Genomic DNA, 22,949 nt, shown 5'->3' with positions numbered 1-22,949 from the left:
AGCAAAGCACCCCTGACAGGTGGCCACCCAGCCTCAATGTTAATAATAATAATAATAATAATAATAATAACAACAACAATCTGCCAACTGCAAAAGGCCACCTTACTGGGACCTGCACGCATCATCTGAAAATACATCACACAGTCCTAGACACTTGGGAAGTGTTTGACTTGTGATTTTGTGATATGAAATCCAGCATATCTATCTTGTTTGCTGTGTCATAATAAAATAATAATAATACATCACACAGTCCTAAATAATAACAATAATAATAATAATAATAATAATAATAATAATAATAATAATAATACATCACACAGTCCTAGACACTTGGGAAGTGTTTGACTTGTGATTTTGTGATATGAAATCCAGCATATCTATCTTGTTTGCTGTGTCATAATAAAATAATAATAATAATAATAATACATCACACAGTCCTAAATAATAACAATAACAATAACAATAACAATAATAATAATAATAATAATAATACATCACACAGTCCTAGACACTTGGGAAGTGATTGACTTTTGATTTTGTGATACGAAATCCAGCATATCTATCTTGTTTGCTGTGTCATAATAAAATAATAATAATAATAATAATAATAATAATAATAATAAAAAAGAGGGTTGGAAGAGACCCTTTGGGCCATTGAGTCCAATCCCTTTCTGCCTTTGTGCACTGAAAGCACAAGCAAAGCATCACTGACAGATGGCCACCCAGCCTCAATGTTAATAATGATAATAATAATAATAATAATAATAATAATAATAATAAAAAAGAGGGTTGGAAGAGACCCTTTGGGCCATTGAGTCAAATCCCCTTCTGCCTTTGTGTACCGAAAGCACAAGCAAAGCATCCCTGACAAATGGCCACCCAGCCTCAATGTTAATAATAATAATAATAATAATAATAATAATAATAATAATAATAATAATAAATAGGGTTGGAAGAGACCCCTTGGGCCATTGAGTCCAATCCCTTTCTGCCTTTGTGCACTGAAAGCACAAGCAAAGCATCCCTGACAGATGGCCACCCAGCCTCAATGTTAATAATAATAATAATAATAATAATAATAATAATAATAATAATAAATAGGGTTGGAAGAGACCCCTTGGGACATTGAGTCCAATCCCCTTCTGCCTTTGTGCACCAAAAGCCATTAGTATTGCCCCTGACAGATGGCCACCCAGCCTCAATGTTGATGATAATAATAATAATAATAATAATAATAATAATAATAATAATGGTTGTAAGAGAAAAAGAGACCTCTTGGGTCATTTAGCCCAACCCCCTTCTGCCCTTGTGCCGTGGGGGCCGGATAAATGGCTTTGATGGGCCGCATCCGGCCCCCGGGCCTTAGTTTGAGGACCCCTGGTTTACAGTATGTTGGTTAAAACTGTTTTTATTTTTAAATATTGTATTGTTCCTTCTTTTACTACTATTGTGCTATGTTAATAATATAATATATTGTGTATACATACAATCTTGTTAATAATAATATTATAATGTAATACAATATAATACTTATTTATTTATTAATTAAAGTATTTCTACCCCTGCCCTTCTCATCCAATGGGGGCTCAGGGCGGCTAATAATAATAATAATAATAATAATAATAATAATAATACAATATAATAATATTGTATAATATAATAATATTCATTAATGATTTAATCAGAGTTGGACAGTCTTATCTTAAATTAGAGCTTGATGTAAATGTTCAAAAACATTTATTGTTACATGTATCATTTCCCTGTACTTATTATTATTATGATTACATGTATTATTTTACTCTATTATTATTAAAAGGATACGTAAGCACATTTACATTGAAGAAGATGAGAATAATGATTTGATCAGAGTTGGACCGTCTTATCTTAAATTTGAGCTTGATGTAAATATTCAAAAACATTTAACCTACTGATGCCTCAATTAATGTCATTTTATTGGTATCTATTTTTATTTCTGAAATCTCCCACCCTCGGCGTATACTTGGGTCAATGATTTCCCAGTTTTTTTGTGGTAAAATTAGGTGCCTCGGCTTATATTCGGGTCGGCTTATATTAGTTTCTATAAATTATATTACTATTAGTATCTGAGCTCAAGGTGGCACGCATGACTCAATTACACAGACAAGCTTTGGCATGGTAGCGACAGGGCTCTTCTGCTAATGTTCCCCAACAACTGATATCCAAAGTCACATTGTCTCTGATAGCGGAAGTAACAAGCAGTCATCAGATAGCCGTGCCTCAACACTAACTGGAGAAAATGAAAATACACAGCTGCGGAAACAAGCACTATCTCAATTTCTTTGGGGAAGAAAAGGGCACCAAGATAAAATGCCCAGAGATGCCCTCCAACCTGGTGCCAACTCCATCTGAAGCCAAGGTATATTATTGTATATACTCAAGTATAAGCCTAGTTTTTCAGCTCTCTTTTTAAGACTGAAAAAGCCCCCCTCGGCTTATGCTCAGTTGAGGGTCCTGGTTGGCTTATATTTGGATCAGCTTATACTCAATAATATATGGTACATTTATTATTTTTCTCTATTATTATGGGTATTATTACATTTATTATTTTACTCTATTATTGTTGCTACTATTACATTTATTTTACTCTATTTTTATTATTATTATTATTAATACATTTATTGTGTTGTCGAAGGCTTTTATGGCCAGGATCACAGAGTTGTTGTATGTTTTTCGGGCTGTGTGGCCATGCTCCAGAAGCATTCTCTCCTGACGTTTTGCCCACATCTATGGTAGGCATCCTCAGAGGTTGTGAGGTATGGATCACAACCTCTGAGGATGCCTGCCATAGATGTAGGCGAAACGTCAGGAGAGAATGCTTCTGGAACATGGCCACACAGCCCGAAAGACATACAACAACCCAATACATTTATTATTTCACTTTGATATTATTATTATTATTATTATTATTATTCTTAGCAGGGGGTTGGACTAGATGGCCCATGTGGTCTCTTCCAACTCTACTATTCTATGATTCTATGATTCTATTATTATTATTATATTATGACACAGCAAACAAGATAGATATGCTGGATTTTGTATCACAAAATCACAAGTCGAACACTTCCCAAGTGTCTAGGACTGTGTGATGTATTTTCGGATGATGTGCGTGCAGATCCCAGTAGGGTGACCTTTTGCAGTTGTCAATGTCATCATCATTGTTATTATTATTATTATTGCATTTATTATTTTCCTGTATTTATTATTATTATTACATGTATTATTTTACTCTATTATTATTAAAACGATACATAAGCACATTTACATTGAAGATGATGAGAATAATGATTTGATCAGAGTTGGACAGTCTTATAATTTTTTAAATAATTTTTATTCTTGTATCCCGCCTCTATCTCCCCGCAGGGACTCGGGGCAGCTTACAAATGCAAAAGAGTATACATACAAAAACATCAAATACCGAAAACGCACAAATGAAAAATTAAAACATACGATTAAAAACAAACCATTAATAAGACAAAGTTAAAACTCATCTTAAAATCTTAAAGTCTTATCTTAAATTAGAGCTTGATGTAAATATTCAAAAACATTTAACCTACTGACGCCTCAAGTAATGCAATTTAATTTCGGAAATTTGCCACCCTCGGCTTATACTGGAGTCAATGTTTTCCCAGTTTTTTGTGGTAAAATTAGGTGCCTCGGCTTATATTCGGGTCGGCTTATACTCGAGTATATACGGTATTTGTTTCACCCTATGCTTGCAAAAGCTGCATATCAGCTTCCTTTTTAAGAAGGGGAAGGGTTTCTTAAGTGTCTCCTCCAAGACAGGTTGATCATTTTTCACCCAGTCCAGAGTATATGCCAGTGAGTACACTCTGACTGTCCTTACAAATGGAAAGCTGGAGCTCAACTACCTTATGACCTTCCAGAAATACAGGATCAAAGAGCGGACGAGGAGAAGAAACACAAAAGGGAAGAAATGAGAAAACCTTTCCCAGTGACAAAGCCCAACTGTCAACATCCATCACCTTGCAGATCAGACTGTCCCTGGGAAAAGCCAGGGAGCTTTCAGGGTGTCAGGCATCAGATTGAACCCAGGGGAAGAAGTTCTGTCTATGAAGAAAGCAGCAAAAAGATATGAAACTCAGCCTCACCAACACTATGACCTAGGGTTGTTATGAGGATAGAGCTGGGCAAGGTGGAAAAATGACGACGACAACTATTATTGAGTGGCTGTGAGTTTTCCAGGCTGCCTGGCCATGTTCCGGAAGCATTTTCTCCTGACGTTTCACCCACATCTATGGCAGGCATCCTTAGAGGTTGTGAGGTCTCTTGGAAACTAGGCAAGTGGGGTTGATATATCCGTGGAATGATGTCCAGGATGGGAGAAATAATAATAATAATAATAATAATAATAATAATAATAATAATAATAATAATATAATTAAATAAAGCAAAGTGAAGAACCTGCTTTGATTGAAGTCAAAAATCAGAAACTCCTCAAAGCACAGCAGACAAAAAACCAGTACAAGAAAACCGCACTACAAACTAGAGCTGAGAGCTGGCACCACAAAACATTGCATGGAAAGTTCCTTGACAAAATTGAAGGAAAAGCTGATAAGGAGAAGACTGGTTCTGGCTCACGAATGGGACCCTGAAGAAGGAGACAGAAGGCCTGATCCTTGCAGCCCAGGAGCAAGACATCAGGACAAAGGCAATTAAGGCCAAGATCGAAAAATCAGCTGATGACCTAAAATGCAGACTGTGCAAGGAAACCAACGAAACCATTGACCATATCCTCAGCTGCTGTAAGAAAATCGCACAGACAGACTACAAACAGAGGCACAACTATGTGGCCCAAATGATCCATTGGAACTTATGCCTCAAGTACCACCTCCCAGCAGTAAAGAACTGGTGGGATCACAAACCAGCAAAAGTCGTGGAAAATGAACACGCGAAGATACTGTGGGACTTCCGAATCCAGACTGACAAAGTTCTGGAACACAACACACCAGACATCACAGTTGTGGAAAAGAAAAAGGTTTGGATCATTGATGTTGCCATCCCAGGTGACAGTCGCACTGACGAAAAGCAACAGGAAAAACTCAGCCGCTATCAGGACCTCAAGATTGAACTGCAAAGACTCTGGCAGAAACCAGTGCAGGTGGTCCTGGTGGTGATGGGCACACTGGGTGCCGTGCCAAAAGATCTCAGCCGGCATTTGGAAACAACAGACATTGACAAAATCACTATCTGCCAACTGCAAAAGGCCACCCGACTGGGATCTGCATGCATCATCCGAAAATACATCACACAGTCCTAGACACTTGGGAAGTGTTCGACTTGTGATTTTGTGAAACGAAATCGAGCATGTCTATCTTGTTTGCTGTGTCATAATAAAATAATAATATAATAATAATCTGCCAACTGCAATGAAAACATTGAAACATTTACTCTACTGTATTTTTAAAAAGCTCTAAACTCAGGACAGTAAATAAGAGCAACATTAAAAAAAAACAGAGGAATTCACTATAAATCAAAACGACAAGGGTCAAGGCAAAACTCCTCTACCCGCAAATGGAAAAAGATGACAACACACAGCCATGAATCAACTGGTCTAAACGATATTCCTTCTGCCATGTGAATGAAATAACAATAACAAAGTTTTACATTTTAAACCAACCCAGAAAACGGGCTTCTTCCTTCAAAAACAAACCAAAATGAACATTAGCATGTTGATATGCTTCAGAAGTTTAGGCAGAAGGGTAAAGTACGGCACAGAGAGAAGGACTCACCGCTTCCTCGGGCGCAGGCGTCTCGGCCGGGCCTCTTGAAACGTCGACCTCTTCTTCGGTTTTCATCCCCGTGGCGTCTGCAGGGACAGAAAGCATTGCGTGGTTTAAAACCAACTTCCCTCCTCGCACACCACAGCTGATGTGTCTCCGGTCACAAAAACACGTTTCCCTCCCCAGCCGTAGGATGCCCCGCATCTGCCTTCCACGCCATGCAGCTGGTTTCAATCCACTCTGGGCTGCTGCTTCAGTTTATGACATTTCTCGAACAGTTTGCTTCTCCAGCACGGAAAAGGACTTTGCTGAATGGCAAAAAGAGAGAGTTTGGCCCTGAAAACTAAGAGGGCTGAAGAAATGGCTTGATGATGTGATGGGGGAAGCTTTCTTTGACATTTGACATGGATTGTGTCCACGTTTTCTGAAAAATTATTCTGTAGCAGGTACCGGAGCAATTTCAATTGAAAGGACCAATGTCAATGAGAACACATATGCTTCTAAATACTAGTTTTTTTCTGCACCTTGGCCCAGATCTTTGGATCTAACCCATGATTTTAACATTTTTTTTTTATATTGACCTTTTATGACTGCTTTTATCCATGTTGATGTTTTATTGTTGGTTGATTTGCTTGTTGTTTTGATTTTGATTTTGTGCTGTTATGTTAGGGCATGGCCCCATGTAAGCCGCCCCGAGTCCCTTCGGGGAGATGGGGTGGGGTATAAGAATAAAGTAGTAGTAGTAGTAGTAGTAGTAGTAGTTGTTGTTGTTGTTGTTGTTGTTGTTGTTGTTGTTGTTATTATTATTATTATTATTATTATTATTATTATTATAGTTCTCTCACATTAGATAGCTTCTGGAACACTTCTCATTTTTTTAGTGCTTCCAAAATGACACCTGTGGCAAAGGAGAAACGAGCAGCTACCGTTAAGAGAATCAGGTTTTTTTTCATGTCAAGAGCAACTTCAGAAACTGCAAGTTGCTTCTGGTGTGACAGAATTGGCCGTCTGCAAGGACATTGCCCAGGGGACGCCGGGGTGTTTTTGATGTTTTTATCATCCTTGTGCGAGGCTTCTTTCATGTCCCTGCATGGAGCTGAAGATGATAGTGGGAGCTCATTCACACTCTCCCCGGGGTTGGATTCGAACCTGGCAGCCTTCAGGTCAGCAACCCAACCTTCAAGTCACAAGGCTTTAATCCACTACGACACAGGAGAATCAGTAGTGGGCTGCCACAATGATTGATAGTGTAGCTGAAGCATCCTTTATCGAGAATTTCAAGATTTAAACTACTCCCAAATCAAAAAATGTCCACTGTTGTGGTTCAGCCATCTGATGAAGATGGTGTATTTTGGTGTAAGGGTAAAATGTTGAATCAAGTGTTTTGCTGTTGGGTTTTTGCAACTGTGTATTCCAGCATGCTTTCCAGCAGCACACGGGTTAATGGCAGGCCAGCTTAAGTGATAGCCTGCCTAGCCAATAGGTCAAGCCTTCCTGGTCTCAGAAGTGCAGACAGGACATTTATCATTCTGCTATGGAATGTGGGAGTTGCCTGCAGAAGAGCTTTGCAGACAATATTATTATTGTTAGTATTACATTTATTTTGCTCTGTTTTTATTATTAATAATACATTTATTATTTCACTCTATTATTATTGTTAGTACCGTGTTTCCCCGAAAATAAGACAGTGTCTTATATTAATTTTTGCTCCCAAAGATGCTCTAGGTCTTATTTTCAGGGGATGTCTAATTTTTCCATGAAGAAGAATTCACATTTATTGTTGAACAAAAAAAATGAACATTTATTATATACTGTACAGTAGTTGTCATCACAAACCAGCATAACCAGACAAACTGTGAATCCTATCAATAATTTCTTGTTACTACCATTATTTCCATGTACAACACGCTATGGTACGTACATTTACCAATCCTGCAAGCTCTGGTGTTCTGTTTGGCAGACATGCTTCCAAACAAAACCTTTGCTAGGTCTTACTTTCAGGGGAGGCCTTATATTTAGCAATTCAGCAAAACTTTTACTAGGTCTTATTTTCTGGGGATGTCTTATTTTAGAGGAAACAGGGTATTACATTTATTATTTTACTCTTTTATTATTAAAAGGATACGGGCATTTACATTGAAGAAGATGAGAACAATGATTTAATCAGAGGTGGACAGTATTATCTTAAATTAAGAGTTTTATGTAAATATTCAAAAACATTTAACCTACCGATGCCTCGATTAATGTAATTTTATTGGTTTCTATTTTTATTTCCGAAATTTACCACTCTCGGCTTATACTGGAGTCAATGTTTTCCCAGTTTTCTTGTAATAAAATTAGATGTCTCGGCTTATATTCAGGTCGGCTTATACTCGAGTATATACGGTAATTGTTGTGTTATGTTGTTTACATTTTTATTGCTACATTGTTTTAAATTATCGATTGTATGTTCCTATGTAAGCCGCCCCGAGTCTCTCCGGGGAGGTGGAGGCGGAGTATAAGAATAAAGTTGTTGTTGCTGCTGCTGCTGTTGTTGTTGTTGTTATTCTGATCTATGTCGAAGAGATAAGCAAACACTATAAAGGTTCAAAACATAAAAAGAGACGTGACATGTAAAGACCACAGAATAGTCAGGCCTCTCTGAGTATAGAGCTATCTTCTTTCTATGTGAAAAAGATAAGCAAATACTATAACTGTTGTAATTCACAGTAGTATCTTCCAGACTGTAATGTTTAAAGGAAACTGTTTCCTTTAAACATTACAGTCTGGAAGATACTACTGTGAATTACAACAGTTGACTGTACTTATTATTTTTATTATTGTTGTTAACTCTCAGGTAATAATGTTTGTACATGATGCTCTAAATTACAAAGTGCATTTTATGTTTTGAACCTTTATAGTACCTTTATTTTTTCACATAGAAAGAAGATAGCTCTATACTCAGAGAGGCCTGGCTATTTCTGTGGCCTTGACATGTCACATCTCTTTTTATGTTTTGAACCTTTATAGTACCTTTATTTTTTCACATAGAAAGAAGATAGCTCTATACTCAGAGAGGCCTGACTATTTCTGTGGCCTTGACATGTCACATCTCTTTTTATGTTTTGAACCTTTATAGTATTTGCTTATCTTTTTCACATAGAAAGAAGATAGCTCTATACTCAGAGAGGCCTGACTATTTCTGTGGCCTTGACATGTCACATCTCTTTTTATGTTTGGAACCTTTATAGTATTTGCTTATCTTTTTCACATAGAAAGAAGATAGCTCTATACTCAGAGAGGCCTGACTATTTCTGTAGCCTTTGCATGTCACATCTCTTTTTATGTTTTGAACCTTTATAGTGTTTGCTTATCTCTTCGACATTGTCTAGTATAGACATTTGTGTGTATTTATCATTATTCTGATCTACAATGCAGGGTCAATGCCAAAAATCTGCCATTCAATGTTTTAAAATACAGGTAAATGCATGCATGAAGGAATCGTAACTTCTGTGCAACTGGGAATCTATCACAAGTTTTTGTGTGTGATTGAGGACGAGCGACAAAACCTTCCTTGGGTTTTAATAATGCTGTACTTACTTGGTTTTATCTTGTTTTTAATTATGTTGGTGCTAATCCATGACATATGTTGCATTTGAAGGGCATATCCTGACATTGATATTTGCAGCATTTTAATATTTTAATGATTCATATGGGGTTTTAATGGCATGTTTTATATTGTATTTGATGGTCTGGCTTTTGTGTATTTGTTTGTTTGTCTTGCATGCGAAAGACCTATGGTCGAAGCCAGGGGTCCCTAAACTAAGGCCCGGGGGCCACATGCGGCCCATCGAAGCCATTTATCCGGCCCCCACGGCACAAAAGAAGGGGGTTGGGCTAAATGACCCAAGGGTTCTCTTCTCTTCCAATTATTATTTTTAACACACACTCATATACAGAGACATGCACATGCAGACACATGTATAGTTTTAATTCGCTTATTGGAGCCCCCGGGGGTGCAGTGGATTAAACCCTTGTGCTGGCAGGACTGATGATGAGCGCGGGTGAGCTCCCTCTGTCAGCTCCAGCTTCATGCGGGGACATGAGAGAAGCCTCCCTCCCACAAGCATAAAAAACATCCGGGCAACGTCCTTGCAGACAGCCAATTCTCTCACACCAGAAGCGAGTTGCAATAGAGGGGGGAGGAGCACAGGCCCTGCCCGAGTTTACACACTCGCGGCTCCTAATGAAGAACCACGGGGCTGGGACAATTATATTATTATTATTATTATTATTATTATTATTATTATTATTATTATTATTATTTATTGTATGACACAGCAAACAAGATAAACATGCTGGATTTCGTATCACAAAATCACAAGTTGAACACTTCCCAAGTGTCTAGGACTGTGTGATGTATTTTCGGGTGATGCGCGCAGATCCCAGTAGGGTGGCCTTTATTATTATTATTATTATTATTATTATTATTATTATTATTATTATTATTATTATTATTATTTATTGTATGACACAGCAAACAAGATAAACATGCTGGATTTCGTATCACACAATCACAAGTTGAACACTTCCCAAGTGTCTAGGACTGTGTGATGTATTTTCGGGTGATGCGCGCAGATCCCAGTAGGGTGGCCTTTATTATTATTATTATTATTATTATTATTATTATTATTATTATTATTATTATTATTATTATTATTTATTGTATGACACAGCAAACAAGATAAACATGCTGGATTTCGTATCACAAAATCACAAGTCGAACACTTCCCAAGTGTCTAGGACTGTGTGATGTATTTTCGGGTGATGCGCGCAGATCCCAGTAGGGTGGCCTTTATTATTATTATTATTATTATTATTATTATTATTATTATTATTATTATTATTATTATCTTTGAGGCTGGGATGCCATCTGTCAGGGGTGCTTTGCTTGTGCTTTTGGTGCCCAAAGGCAGAAGGGGATTGGACTCAATGGCCCAAAGGGTCTCTTCCAACCATCTTTATTATTATTATTATTATTATTATTATTATTATTATTATTATTATTATTAACATTGAGGCTGGGATGCCATCTGTCAGGGGTGCTTTGCTTGTGCTTTTGGTGCCCAAAGGCAGAAGGGGGTTGGACTCAATGGCCCAAAGGGTCTCTTCCAACCCTCTTTATTATTATTATTATTATTATTATTATTATTATTATTATTATTATTATTATTATTAACATTGAGGCTGGGATGCCATCTGTCAGGGGTGCTTTGCTTGTGCTTTTGGTGCACAGAGGCAGAAGGGGATTGGACTCAATGGCCCAAAGGGTCTCTTCCAACCCTCTTTATTATTATTATTGTTATTGTTGTTGTTATTGCTTGGTGGCCAACTATAGTCCGGCCCTCCAATGGTTCGAAGGATTGTGAACTGGCCCTGTTTAAAAAGTTTGGGGACCCCTGGTCTAAGCATTAAATAAATTTGGATTTGAATTTGAATCTGACAAAACCTTCCTGCTCTTGCAGTGTTCCAACTGTGCTTGGTTTCTCACCTTATTTTTCTGTTCTGTGTTCCCTTTTAACCAGGAAAAGTGTCATTCAAATGTCATACAACTGAACATGCCCACTTTTTCCGGTTACTGGTTGTTGATGTTGATTGATGTATTTTTATAATGGTTTTACTTTTCCGGTTTTAATTGTTTGAATTATACTCGAGTATAAGTCGACCCGAATATAAGCTGAGGCCCCTAATTTTACCATAAAAAAACTGGGAAAACATTGACTCCAGTATAAGCCGAGGGTGGTAAATTTCAGAAATAAAAATAGATACCAATAAAATTACATTCATTGAAGCATCAGTAGGTTCAATGTTTTTGAATATTTACATAAAGCTCAAATTTAAGACAAGACTGTCCAACTCTGATCAAATCATTATTCTCATCTACTTCAATGTAAATGTGCTTATGTATCCTTTTAATAATAATAGAGTAAAATAATGCATGTAATAATAATAATAAATACAGGAAAATAATACATGTAATAATAAATAGAGTAAAATAATGAATGCAATAATAATAATAAGATCAGAGTGAAATAATAAATGTATTAATAATAATAATCAAAATAGAGTAAAATAAATGTAATAGTAGCAACAATAATAGAGAAAAATAATACATGTAATAATACCAATAATAATAGAGAAAAATAATAAATGTACCATATATTCTCAAGTATAAGTTGACCCAAATATAAGCCAACCAGGACCTCCCCCGAGTATAAGACGAGGGGGCATTTTCAGTCTTAAAAAAGGGCTGAAAAACTAGGCTTATACTTGAGTATATACATATATAGTTTATTTGTTATATGTTTTTAATTATGTAACTTTGTAATCCTTGTTTATGCACAGGTTTAACACAGAGCAAAGGGGATGCCAGGAGAGGATTTTGTGTTTGTGTTCATGGAATAGCGGAGAGGCAAAAGGGAGAAGGGGGAACAGGCAGAGCATGTCCTGGCAAGCGAGAGCAAGCTCAGCAAAAGCTCCGAACAAAATAAATGAAGGCAGGCTTGTCAAGAGGGGCCAGCCACAAACAAAACATGGGGAGGAGGGAAGACTGGATCTTTCCTAGTGTCTGCAACAAAGCGAGTGGGGCCGGGAGAGAACTATTTCAAAGTTCTCTTTCTGGAGAATGTGTAGGGAAATGTACTGAAAACAAGGAAGTGTGAGGAGCGTGACACATCCATTCATTCATCTAGGCCAGGGGTCCTCAAACTCTTTAAGTGGAGGGACGATTCACGTTCCCTCAGACTGTTGGGGGGCCGGACGAGGATGAAATAGTACAAAATGAGGATTGTTTTTGTGTGCCTTCAAGTCATTTCAGACTTAGGTCAATATAATATAATAATAATAATTTTATTCTTATATCCCGCCCCATCTCCCCGGAGGGACTCGGGGCGGCTTACGTGGGGCCATGCCCAGACACGACAGCACAAATCAGATAAAACATTAAACCGAGCAGTAAAACTTCAACATGATTAAAAACAGTCATAAAAGTCAATATACACAATAATATTAAAATCCCGATTTGGGTCAAAAGATCCAGGCCAACGTGCAAAGCAATATCAAGTTATCAGGGAGGGATAATTATGCAGCAGGTGTAATACTTAAAGTGCTGAATGAATCCTAAAAACAATCCAGAGGGTCTACTGCTTAATAGGTAAATAACATGATCCCACAACCGTAACTTAAGGTCAACCGTAACTTAAGACCATAGGTAAACAAAGAGACCTCCAAAGACCATCTAGACCAGGAGTCCCCAAACTAAGGCCCAGGGGCCGGATGCGGCCCTCCAAGGTCATTTACCTGGCCCCGCCTCAGTTTTATAATATGATATTTTTATATCAATTTTAATAATATAATATATTGTAAGGTAAAGGTTTCCCCTGACGTTAAGTCCAGTCGTGTCCGACTCTGGGGGTTGGTGCTCATCTCCATTTCTAAGCCGAAGAGCCGGCGTTGTCCGTAGACACTTCCAAGGTCATGTGGCCACTGGCATGACTGCATGGAGCGCCGTTGCCTTCCCGCCGGAGCGGTACCTATTGATCTACTCACATTGGCATGTTTTCGAACTGCTAGGTTGGCAGGAGCTGGAGCTAACAGCGGGCACTCCCGCCGCTCCCGGGGTTTAAACCTGGGACGTTTTGGTCCGCAAGTTCAGCAGCTCAGTGCTTTAACACACTTCGCCACCGGGGCTCCTTAATACAGTAGAGTCTCCCTTATCCAACACTCGCTTATCCAACATTCTGGATAATCCAACGCATTTTTGTAGTCAATGTTTTCAATACATCGTGATATTTTGGTGCTAAATTCGTAAATACAGTAATTACTACATAGCATTACTGCGTATTGAACTACTTTTTCTGCCAAATTTGTTGTTAAACATGATGTTTTGGTGCTTAATTTGTAAAATCATAACCTAATTTGATGTGTAATAGACTTTTCCTTAAGCCCTCCTTATTATCCAACATATTCGCTTATCCAACGTTCTGCCGGCCTGTTTATGTTGGATAAGTGAGACTCTACTGTAATAATAATAACAATAATAATAATGAGGGTTGGAAGATACTCCTTGGGCCATTTAGTCTAACCCACTTTTGCCTTTGCGCACCAAAAGCACAAGCAAAGCACCCGACAGATGGCCACCCAGCCTCAATGTTATTAATAATATTTAACAACAACAACAACAGCAGCAACACTTGGGAAGTATTTGACTTGTGATTTTGTGATACGAAATCCAGCATATATGTCTCGTTTGTTGTGTCATACTATGTCGTTGTGTCAATAATAATAATAATAATAATAATAATAATAATAATAATAAAGAGGGTTGGAAGAGACTCCTTGGGCCATTTAGTCCAACCCCCTTCTGCCTTTGTGCCGTGGGGGCCGGATAAATGGCTTCGATGGGCCACATGCGGCCCGTGGGCCGTAGTTTGGGGACCCCTGATCTAGATGGTCTCATAAGACTATCGGTAAGGAGAGGGACCCTCAAAGGCCATCTAGATCAGGGGTCCCCAAACTAAGTCCCCGTGGCCACATGCGGCCCATCGAAGCCATTTATCTGGCCCCCACGGTGGTGGTTTCCCCCCCCCCCCTCCACATGCCTTTCCCACCTCCTCCTTCGCCTGGTACGTGCCTTCAAAAGCTTTGCTTGTTTATAATTGTTTTTTAATTATTATTTAATTAATTATTAATTATTAAGTGGTGCTTTGCTAGTGCTTTTGGTCCACAAAGGCAGAAGGGGGTTGGACTAAATGGCCCAAGGGGTCTCTTCCAACCTTCTTTAATACTACTACTACTATTATTATTATTGACAGAAGGACACAGTATAACACACCAAACGAGATATATATATAAGCAGGATTTCCTATCACAAAATCACAAGTTGAACACTTCCCAAGCATTTAGGACTGTGTGATTTATTATTATTATTATTATTATTATTATTATTATTATTATTATTATGACACAGCAAACAAGATAGATATGCTGGATTTCATATCACAAAACCACAAGTCGAACACTTCCCAAGTGTCTAGGACTGTGTGATGTATTTTCGGATGATGCGTGCAGATCCCAGCAGGGTGGCCTTTTGCAGTTGGCAGATCGTAATTTTGCCAATGTCTATTGTTTCCAAATGCCGGCTGAGATCTTTTGGCACGGCACCCAATGTGCCCATCACCACCGGGACCACCTGCACTGGTTTCTGCCAGAGTCTTTGAAGTTCAATCTTGAAGTCCTGATAGTGGCTGAGTTTTTCCTGTTGTTTTTCGTCCATGCGACTGTCACCTGGGATGGCGACATCAATGATCCAAACCTTTTTCTTTTCCACAACTGTGATGTCTGGTGTGTTGTGTTCCAGAACTTTGTCAGTCTGGATTCGGAAGTCCCACAGTATCTTTGCGTGCTCATTCTCCAATACTTTTGCAGCTTTGTGATCCCACCAGTTCTTTGCTGCTGGGAGGTTATTATTATTATTATTATTATTATTACAGTAGAGTCTCACTTATCCAACATAAATGGGCCGGCAGAATGTTGGATAAGCGAATATGTTGGATAATAAGGAGAGATTAAGAAAAAGCCTATTAAACATCAAATGAGGTTATGATTTTACATGATGCTGTGGCATAAGCCACAGCAACGCGTGGGCGGGCAAAGCTAGTATTATATATTATTATTATATACAGTAGTTCTCAACACAAGATGTTTTGCACCTCAATGCCCAGAATCCTTGGCCATGCTGGCTGGGAGTCGAAACCCCAAACCTATCGAGACCCAATGCTATTAGGAGCCCTTCTTGTTCCCCATTTCCTGGCCTACCTTTCACATGGAGAGAAGGCTTGTCGGTGGGGAAGCGGGAGACGTATAAGCTCCACTGCTTAATTCCATTTTGCTTGCTGTCCCGACGCCAGTAATGGACGGCACCGACAAAGTGAGCCCAAGTAAGAATACTTCCGCACTCGCCGGTCCCGAGATCGGATTCGCAGCAGGTGCAGAGCAGGAAGCGCAGGCTAATTATAGTCTAGCCTTGCCAGCCCCCCGCCCGCGCCCCCGGCGTGCCTCCGTGCCCTCTCTGACCAAGGGGAGAAAGCACCCGGCTCTGTGATTAAGCTGTTTTGATGCTGACGGACTTGCTTTGTTTGGCTTCCAATTCCATGAAATTCAGTGCAAACGCCAGCCTTACTCTATCGTCCACTTGGATCTAATTGTTCTTTCCCATTTCGAATCAAATCAAAACCGGTGCCATCCTACATCAAAGTCCCAAAGAGACAGAAAGCAGTGGGTGGGAGGGAATAAATACAGCCTGGGACAAGGAGGAGGAGTTTCCATGAAATCAACATTCTCCGAGGCTCATCTTACAGCCGCTCCCATGCTATTGAAATGTCCAACTATCCTCCCGCACAAAAATAAAATGGAGCTTGTTAAATGCTGATTCACGCCAAGCACGAGTCTAATGTTTTGTTTTTGTTTTTAATTCTTATAGCGTTTTGTAGTGTTTTCAGTGTTTTATTGTACAATGTTTTATGCTGATTTTATATTGGAAACCACCCTGAGTCCCTTTCGGGAGAGAGGGCAGTATACAAATAAACTTTTACTTACTTACTTACTTACTAACAGCAGCGAGCAACAGTAAAGAGACTTTCCAGGCTCTGCAATACTCTTTCAGATCTAAAAAAAGGTAAAAGTTTCCCCTGACGTTAAGTCCAGTCATGTCTGACTCTGGGGGTTGGTGCTCATCTCCATTTCTAAGACAAAGAGCCGGCATTGTCCATAGACACCTCCAAGGTCATGTGGCCACTGGCATGACTGCATGGAGCGCCGATACCTTCCCACTGGAGCAGTACCTATTGATCTACTCACACTCTGGGGGTTGGTGCTCATCTCCATTTCTAAGACAAAGAGCCGACGTTGTCCATAGACACCTCCAAGGTCATGTGGCCACTGGCATGACTGCATGGAGCGCCATTACCTTCCCACTGGAGCAGTACCTATTGATCTACTCACACTCAGGGGGTTGCTGCTCATCTCCATTTCTAAGCCAAAGAGCCGGCGTTGTTGTAGACACCTCCAAGGTCATGTGGCCACTGGCATGACTGCATGGAGCGCGTTACCTTCCCACTGGAGCAGTACCTATTGATCTACTCACACTCAAGGGGTTGCTGCTCATCTCCATTTCTAAGACAAAGAGCCAGCGTTGTCCGTAGACACCTCCAAGGTCATGTGGCCACTGGCATGACTGCATGGAGCGCCGATACCTTCCCACCAGAGCAGTACCTATTGATCTACTCACATTCTGGGGGTTGGTGCTCATCTCCATTTCTAAGACAAAGAGCCGGCATTGTCCATAGACATCTCCAAGGTCATGTGGCCACTGGCATGATTGCATGGAGCGCCAATACCTTCCTGCTGGAGCAGTACCTATTGATCTACTCACACTCTAGGGGTTGGTGCTCATCTCCTTTTCTAAGCCAAAGAGCCGGCGTTGTCCATAGACACCTCTAAGGTCATGTGGCCACTGGCATGACTGCATGGAGCGCCATTACCTTCCCACCTATTGGAGAAGTACCTATCGATCTACTCACATTTGCATGTTTTTGAACTGCTAGGTTGGCAGAAGCTGGAACTGTCAACGGGAGCTCACCCCGCTCCCTGGATTTCATCTACTGACCTTTAGGTCAGCAAGTTCAGCAGCTCACTTATCCAATGTTCTGCCGGCCTGTTTACGTTGGATAAGCGAAACTCTACTGTATCATGATATTTTGGTGCTAAATTTGTAAATACAGTAATTACTACATAGCATTACTGCATACTGAACTACTTTTTCTGCCAAATTTGTTGTTAAACATGATGTTTGGTGCTTAATTTGTAAAATCATACCCTAATTTAATGCTTAATAGGCTTTTCCTTAATCTCTCCTTATTATCCAACAGATTCACTTATCCAACGTTCTGCCGGCCCGTTTATGTTGGATAAGTGAGACTCTACTGTACAGTAATTACAACATAACATTACTGCGTATTAAACTACTTTTTCTGTCAAATTTGTTGTATAACATGATGTTTTGGTGCTTAATTTCTAAATTTATAACCTAACTAGCTGTGCCCGGCCACGCGTTGCTGTGGCAAAGTGATGGTGGTATTGGTTAAAAATTGTTGTGTAATTTTTATTTGACGTTATTTATATATTTTTAATTAATTTTATTGTAAGTTATCTTTTTATTTATTATATTTGATTATTTTCTTGTATTATTTTTAGTTATTTTCTGTTATTATAGTATTTTATTTTATTGTATTAATTGTTTAGTGTTTTTAATTATTTTTTTAGTGTTTTTTATTATTTTTATTGGGTTGCTAGGAGACCAAGATGGAGGAGCTTAGCCTTCTAACTGGCAGCAATTGGATAAAAGCAGTTATTCCTCTCTCTCTAATTAGGACTTTATTTTTCCTTTCTTTTTGTTGTATCAACCTAGTGGCGTGGATGATGGGTTGTGTTGTCAAATTTCGAGGTTGGAGGGCCTGTAGTTTTGCTGTTTTGTGGGTCGCCGTGATGCCATCACTCTTTTATATATATAGATTTGGTGTTTAATAGGCTTTTCCTTAATCCCTCCTTATTATCCAAGATATTCGCTTTTAGCTTGGATAAGTAAGACTCTACTGTAATAGTAATAATAAGATCAGAGTGAAATAATAAATGTATTATTAATAATAATAAAAATAGAGTAAAATACATGTAATAGTAGCAACAATAATAGAGAAAAATAATAAATGTAATAATACCAATAATAATAGAGAAAAATAATAAATGTACCATATATTCTCGAGTATAAGCTGACCCAAATATAAGGCAACCAGGACCCTCACCCGAGTATAAGCCGAGGGGAGCTTTTTCAGTCTTAAAGAAAGGGCTGAGAAACTAGGCTTATACTCGAGTATATACAGTATTTTGCCAAATAAGATAAAATCCGAGATGTGGAATCTTTAGCCGTGCTTAATAATAGTTTCAGCGCAGGCTTTCCCGGCCCCACCTGCCCAGACTTCTGTTCAAATGTAAACAGCGGATTGTTCTCCTTCCTCACTTTCTCGTGCCACCTTTCTGATGTTTGCCCCAAACAATCGCAGGTGTGGCAAGCCCGCCCTCCTCTAAATTGGATTTGCAACGAATTATTACGACTAAATTTAGTGCAAGGTAGAACTGCAAGAAAGCACAACACATTGAAACTGTGTGTTTTTTTTTGTAAATACAGTGTTCCCTCGCTGCTTTGTGGTTCGCTTTTCTTGGACACACTGTTTCACGGTTTTTTTTTTAATAAACACTAAAATAATAGTATAAATCAGTGATGGGCAACCTTTTGCACTTGGTGTGTCGAAATTCATCAAAAAACCTAGGGTGGTGTGTCACTTTGAGAAAACAAACAAACATAATTCCGCAATATGTATAGTTTAAATAACAAAAATGTATAAGTGTAATATATAACTGTATTTAATAAATCAAAAACTGTTTACTACCATTATTTCCATGTACAACAATCTATGGTACGTCTTGCATTTTAAGCTTCACAAAGTTTCCACACTGATTTCTCTCTATTCGAGTTTCAATATAATCATGAATAATGAATAATATAATAATAATATAATATAATAGTAATAATATGATATTATACTACTATAATAATAGAATAATAATAGAATGATATAGTTATAATACAGTAGAGTCTCACTTATCCAAGCTAAACGGGCCGGCAGAAGCTTGGATAAGCGAATATGTTGGATAATAAGGAGGGATTACGGAAAAGCCTATTAAACATCAAATTAGGTTATGATTTTACAAATTAAGCACCAAAACATCATGTTATACAACAAACTAGACAGAAAAAGCAGTTCAATACACAGTAATGCTATGTAGTAATTACTGTATTTTTGAATTTCGCACCAAAATATCACGATATATTGAAAACATTGACTACAAAAATGCGTTGGATAATCCAGAACGTTGGATAAGCGAGTGTTGGATAAGTGAGACTAATGTAACAATAAAAACAATAAAAACAACAATAAAAACAGACATAGACCCGAGTTTTTCACCCATTGAAAGCTTGTCGGAAGAGCAAGGTTTATGTTGGATAAGTGAGACTCTAATGTAACAATAAAAACAATAAAAACAACAATAAAAACAGACATAGACCCGAGTTTTTCACCCATTGAAAGCTTGTCGGAAGAGCAAGGTTTATGTTGGATAAGTGAGACTCTAATGTAACAATAAAAACAATAAAAACAACAATAAAAACAGACATAGACCCGAGTTTTTCACCCATTGAAAGCTTGTCGGAAGAGCAAGGTTTATGTTGGATAAGTGAGACTCTACTGTATTTTTATTTTTGAAATTTACCACCCTTGGCTTATACCTAATTAAATTAAACCCTAATTTAATGATATAATGATATATAATAATATTATACTATACTAATATTATAATACATTGTATATACATGTAATATTAATAATAATATTATGATGTAATACAATGTAATAATTATTATAATTCACTATTATAATTGTATATTTATATTACATGCAATATTACTAATAATATTGTGATATAGTTGTATAATATAATATATTGTATGTATATATACTTGTAAACCGCCCTGAGTCCCCTTCGGGGTGAGAAGGGCGGGATATAAATGTCGCAAATAAATAAATAAATAAATAATACTGGAGTCAATTTTTCCCACTTTTTTTGTGGTAAAATTAGGTTCCTTGGCTTATATTCGGGTCGGCTTATACCAGAGTATATACGGTACTTCCTTTTTTAACCTGAAAAAAAAAAACCTCCCAACGAATTCTACAAACTCCCGATCTCGAAGAGGCAAAGTGGTTGAGTAAGGCATCTAACCAGTCTGTCCTGATGCCGTCAAGTCTCCTCCTGTCAAGTTGTTCAGCAGCCAAAATCCGCCTCCTGCCCTTTATTTTGTCAAGTTGGAAACCCGAACTAGGAAGGATCGGTGATCGCATCAGCAAAGGATTCAGAAATGTATAAACCGGGCAACGGCTTGAAATGCTTTTTCCCCTGCCTCCCTTTTCCTATGATCTGAAAGTATGTTTGGAAACAGGTTGGCTCAATTTAGACCAAGGCTTTTTGAACTTTAGCAGCTGACGTGCAGCAGCAACCTTGACACACGGCAATGTTTGTTGTAGGGTTGTTGTATGTCTTTCGGGCTGTTTGTTGTCTTCTCCAGTTGACGCTTGCTGCGATGAGGACATGACTGAACTCTCTGGGTCCCACAAAGCACTTGCTTGGAAGGAAACCACAACCAAAAGGCTATTTTTCTGGCTATATTTGCTCTTGAAGGATACCATATATACTTGAGTATAAGCCGACCCGAATATAAGGCGAGGCACCTAATTTTACCACCAAAAAAACTGGGAAAACATTGACTCTAATATAAGCCGAGAGTGGTAATTTTCAGAAATAAAAATAGATATCAATAAAATTGCATGAATCAAGGCATCAGTAGGTTAAATGTTTTTGAATATTTACATCAAGCTCAAATTTAAGATAAGACTGTCCAACTCTGATCAAATTATTATTCTCATTTTCTTCCATGTAAATGTGCTTATGTATCCTTTTAATGGAACCCCAGTGGCTCAGTGTGTTAAAGTGCTGAGCTACTGAACTTGCAGACCGAAATGTCTCAGGTTCAAATCCCAGGAACGGAGTGAGCACCCACTGTTAACTCCAGCTCCTGCCAACCTAGCAGTTTGAAAACATGCCAATGTGAGTAGATCAATAGGTACCGTTTCAGCGGGAAGGTAATGGCGCTTCATGCAGTCATGCCAATGGCCACATGATCTTGGAGGTGTCTACGGACAACGCCAGCTCTTGGGCTTAGAAATGGAGATGAGCACCAACCCCCAGAGTGTGAGTAGATCAATAGGTACCGCTTCGGCGGGAAGGTAATGGCGCTCCATGCAGTCATGCCAATGGCTGCATGACCTTGGAGGTGTCTACGGACAACGCCGGCTCTTGGGCTTAGAAATGGAGATGAGCACCAACCCCCAGAGTGTGAGTAGATCAATAGGTACTGCTCCAGTGGGAAGGTAACGGTGCTCCATGCAGTCATGCCGGCCACATGACCTTGGAAGTGTCTACGGACAACGCCGGCTCTTGGGCTTAGAAATGGAGATGAGCACCAACCCCCAGAGTGTGAGTAGATCAATAGGTACTGCTCCAGTGGGAAGGTAACGGCGCTCCATGCAGTCATGCCAGTGGCCACATGACCTTGGAGGTGTCTACGGACAATGCCGACTCTTGGGCTTAGAAATGGAGATGAGCACCAACCCCCACAGTCAGACATGACTGGAGTTAACGTCAGGGGAAACCTTTACCTTTTTATCCTTTTAATAATAATAGAGTAAAATAATACATGTAATAATAATAATAATAATAATAATAATAGGAAAAAAATACATGTAATGGTGGTATGGGAAATAAAGTATTGAGGAATTGGTGGTAGTTAAAGTAAAGGGTAAAGGTTTTCTCCTGACATTAAGTCCAGTTGTGTCCGACTACACACTGAAGTGGATTATATGGCAGTGTGGAGTCAAGATAATCCAGTTCAAAGCAGATAATATAAGATTATAAATGGGTTATATAGCTGTGTGGAAGGGCCTTGAGTCTGCACTGCCATATAATCCAGTTAAAATCTGATAATCTGTATTTTATAGGCAGTGTGAAAGAGGCCTAAGTGAGGCCTAACTCTGCCTGTCCCCTGGGCTGAGTGGGTTGCTAGGAGACCAAGTGGGCGGAGCTTAGCCTTTTAACTGGCAGCAATTGGATAAAAACAATTATTCATCTCCCTCTAATTAGGACTTTATTTTTATTTTATTTTTGTTGTATGAATGTAGAGGCATGGATGAGGGGTTGTGCTGCCAAGTTTAGTGTTTCTGGGATGTATAGTTTTGTTGTTTTGTCCTAGGCCGAAATTTCATTACCCTTTTATACATATAGATTATTAGACGGCTATTTGCATCTGATAAAGTCAGCTACTGTCCATGAAAAGATGTGCTATCTAAAATTTGTTAGCACGCAGTCTACTAAAGGAATAACAGAGCTTCCCCTAGGAAACTTGGATTC

General features: G+C 38.7%; 1 protein-coding gene across 8 annotated transcripts in view; it reads right to left on the bottom strand.

Annotated features, from left to right (window-relative positions):
- The window catches only part of akap13 (A-kinase anchoring protein 13), a 329,870-nt gene that overhangs the window by 156,897 nt on the left and 150,024 nt on the right, over positions 1 to 22,949 (bottom strand). For all 8 annotated transcript variants that reach the window (XM_062963356.1, XM_062963358.1, XM_062963363.1 and 5 more), the window contains exon 9: positions 5,790 to 5,866. In XM_062963356.1, coding sequence (XP_062819426.1) covers positions 5,790 to 5,866 — 77 coding nt within the window. The remainder of the gene's footprint in view (positions 1 to 5,789; positions 5,867 to 22,949) is intronic.

The sequence above is a fragment of the Anolis carolinensis genome, unplaced genomic scaffold, assembly GCF_035594765.1.
Source record: "Anolis carolinensis isolate JA03-04 unplaced genomic scaffold, rAnoCar3.1.pri scaffold_11, whole genome shotgun sequence".
In the NCBI taxonomy this organism is placed as follows: Eukaryota; Metazoa; Chordata; class Lepidosauria; order Squamata; family Dactyloidae; genus Anolis; species Anolis carolinensis.
This window is presented reverse-complemented; position numbering and strand designations above follow the sequence as displayed.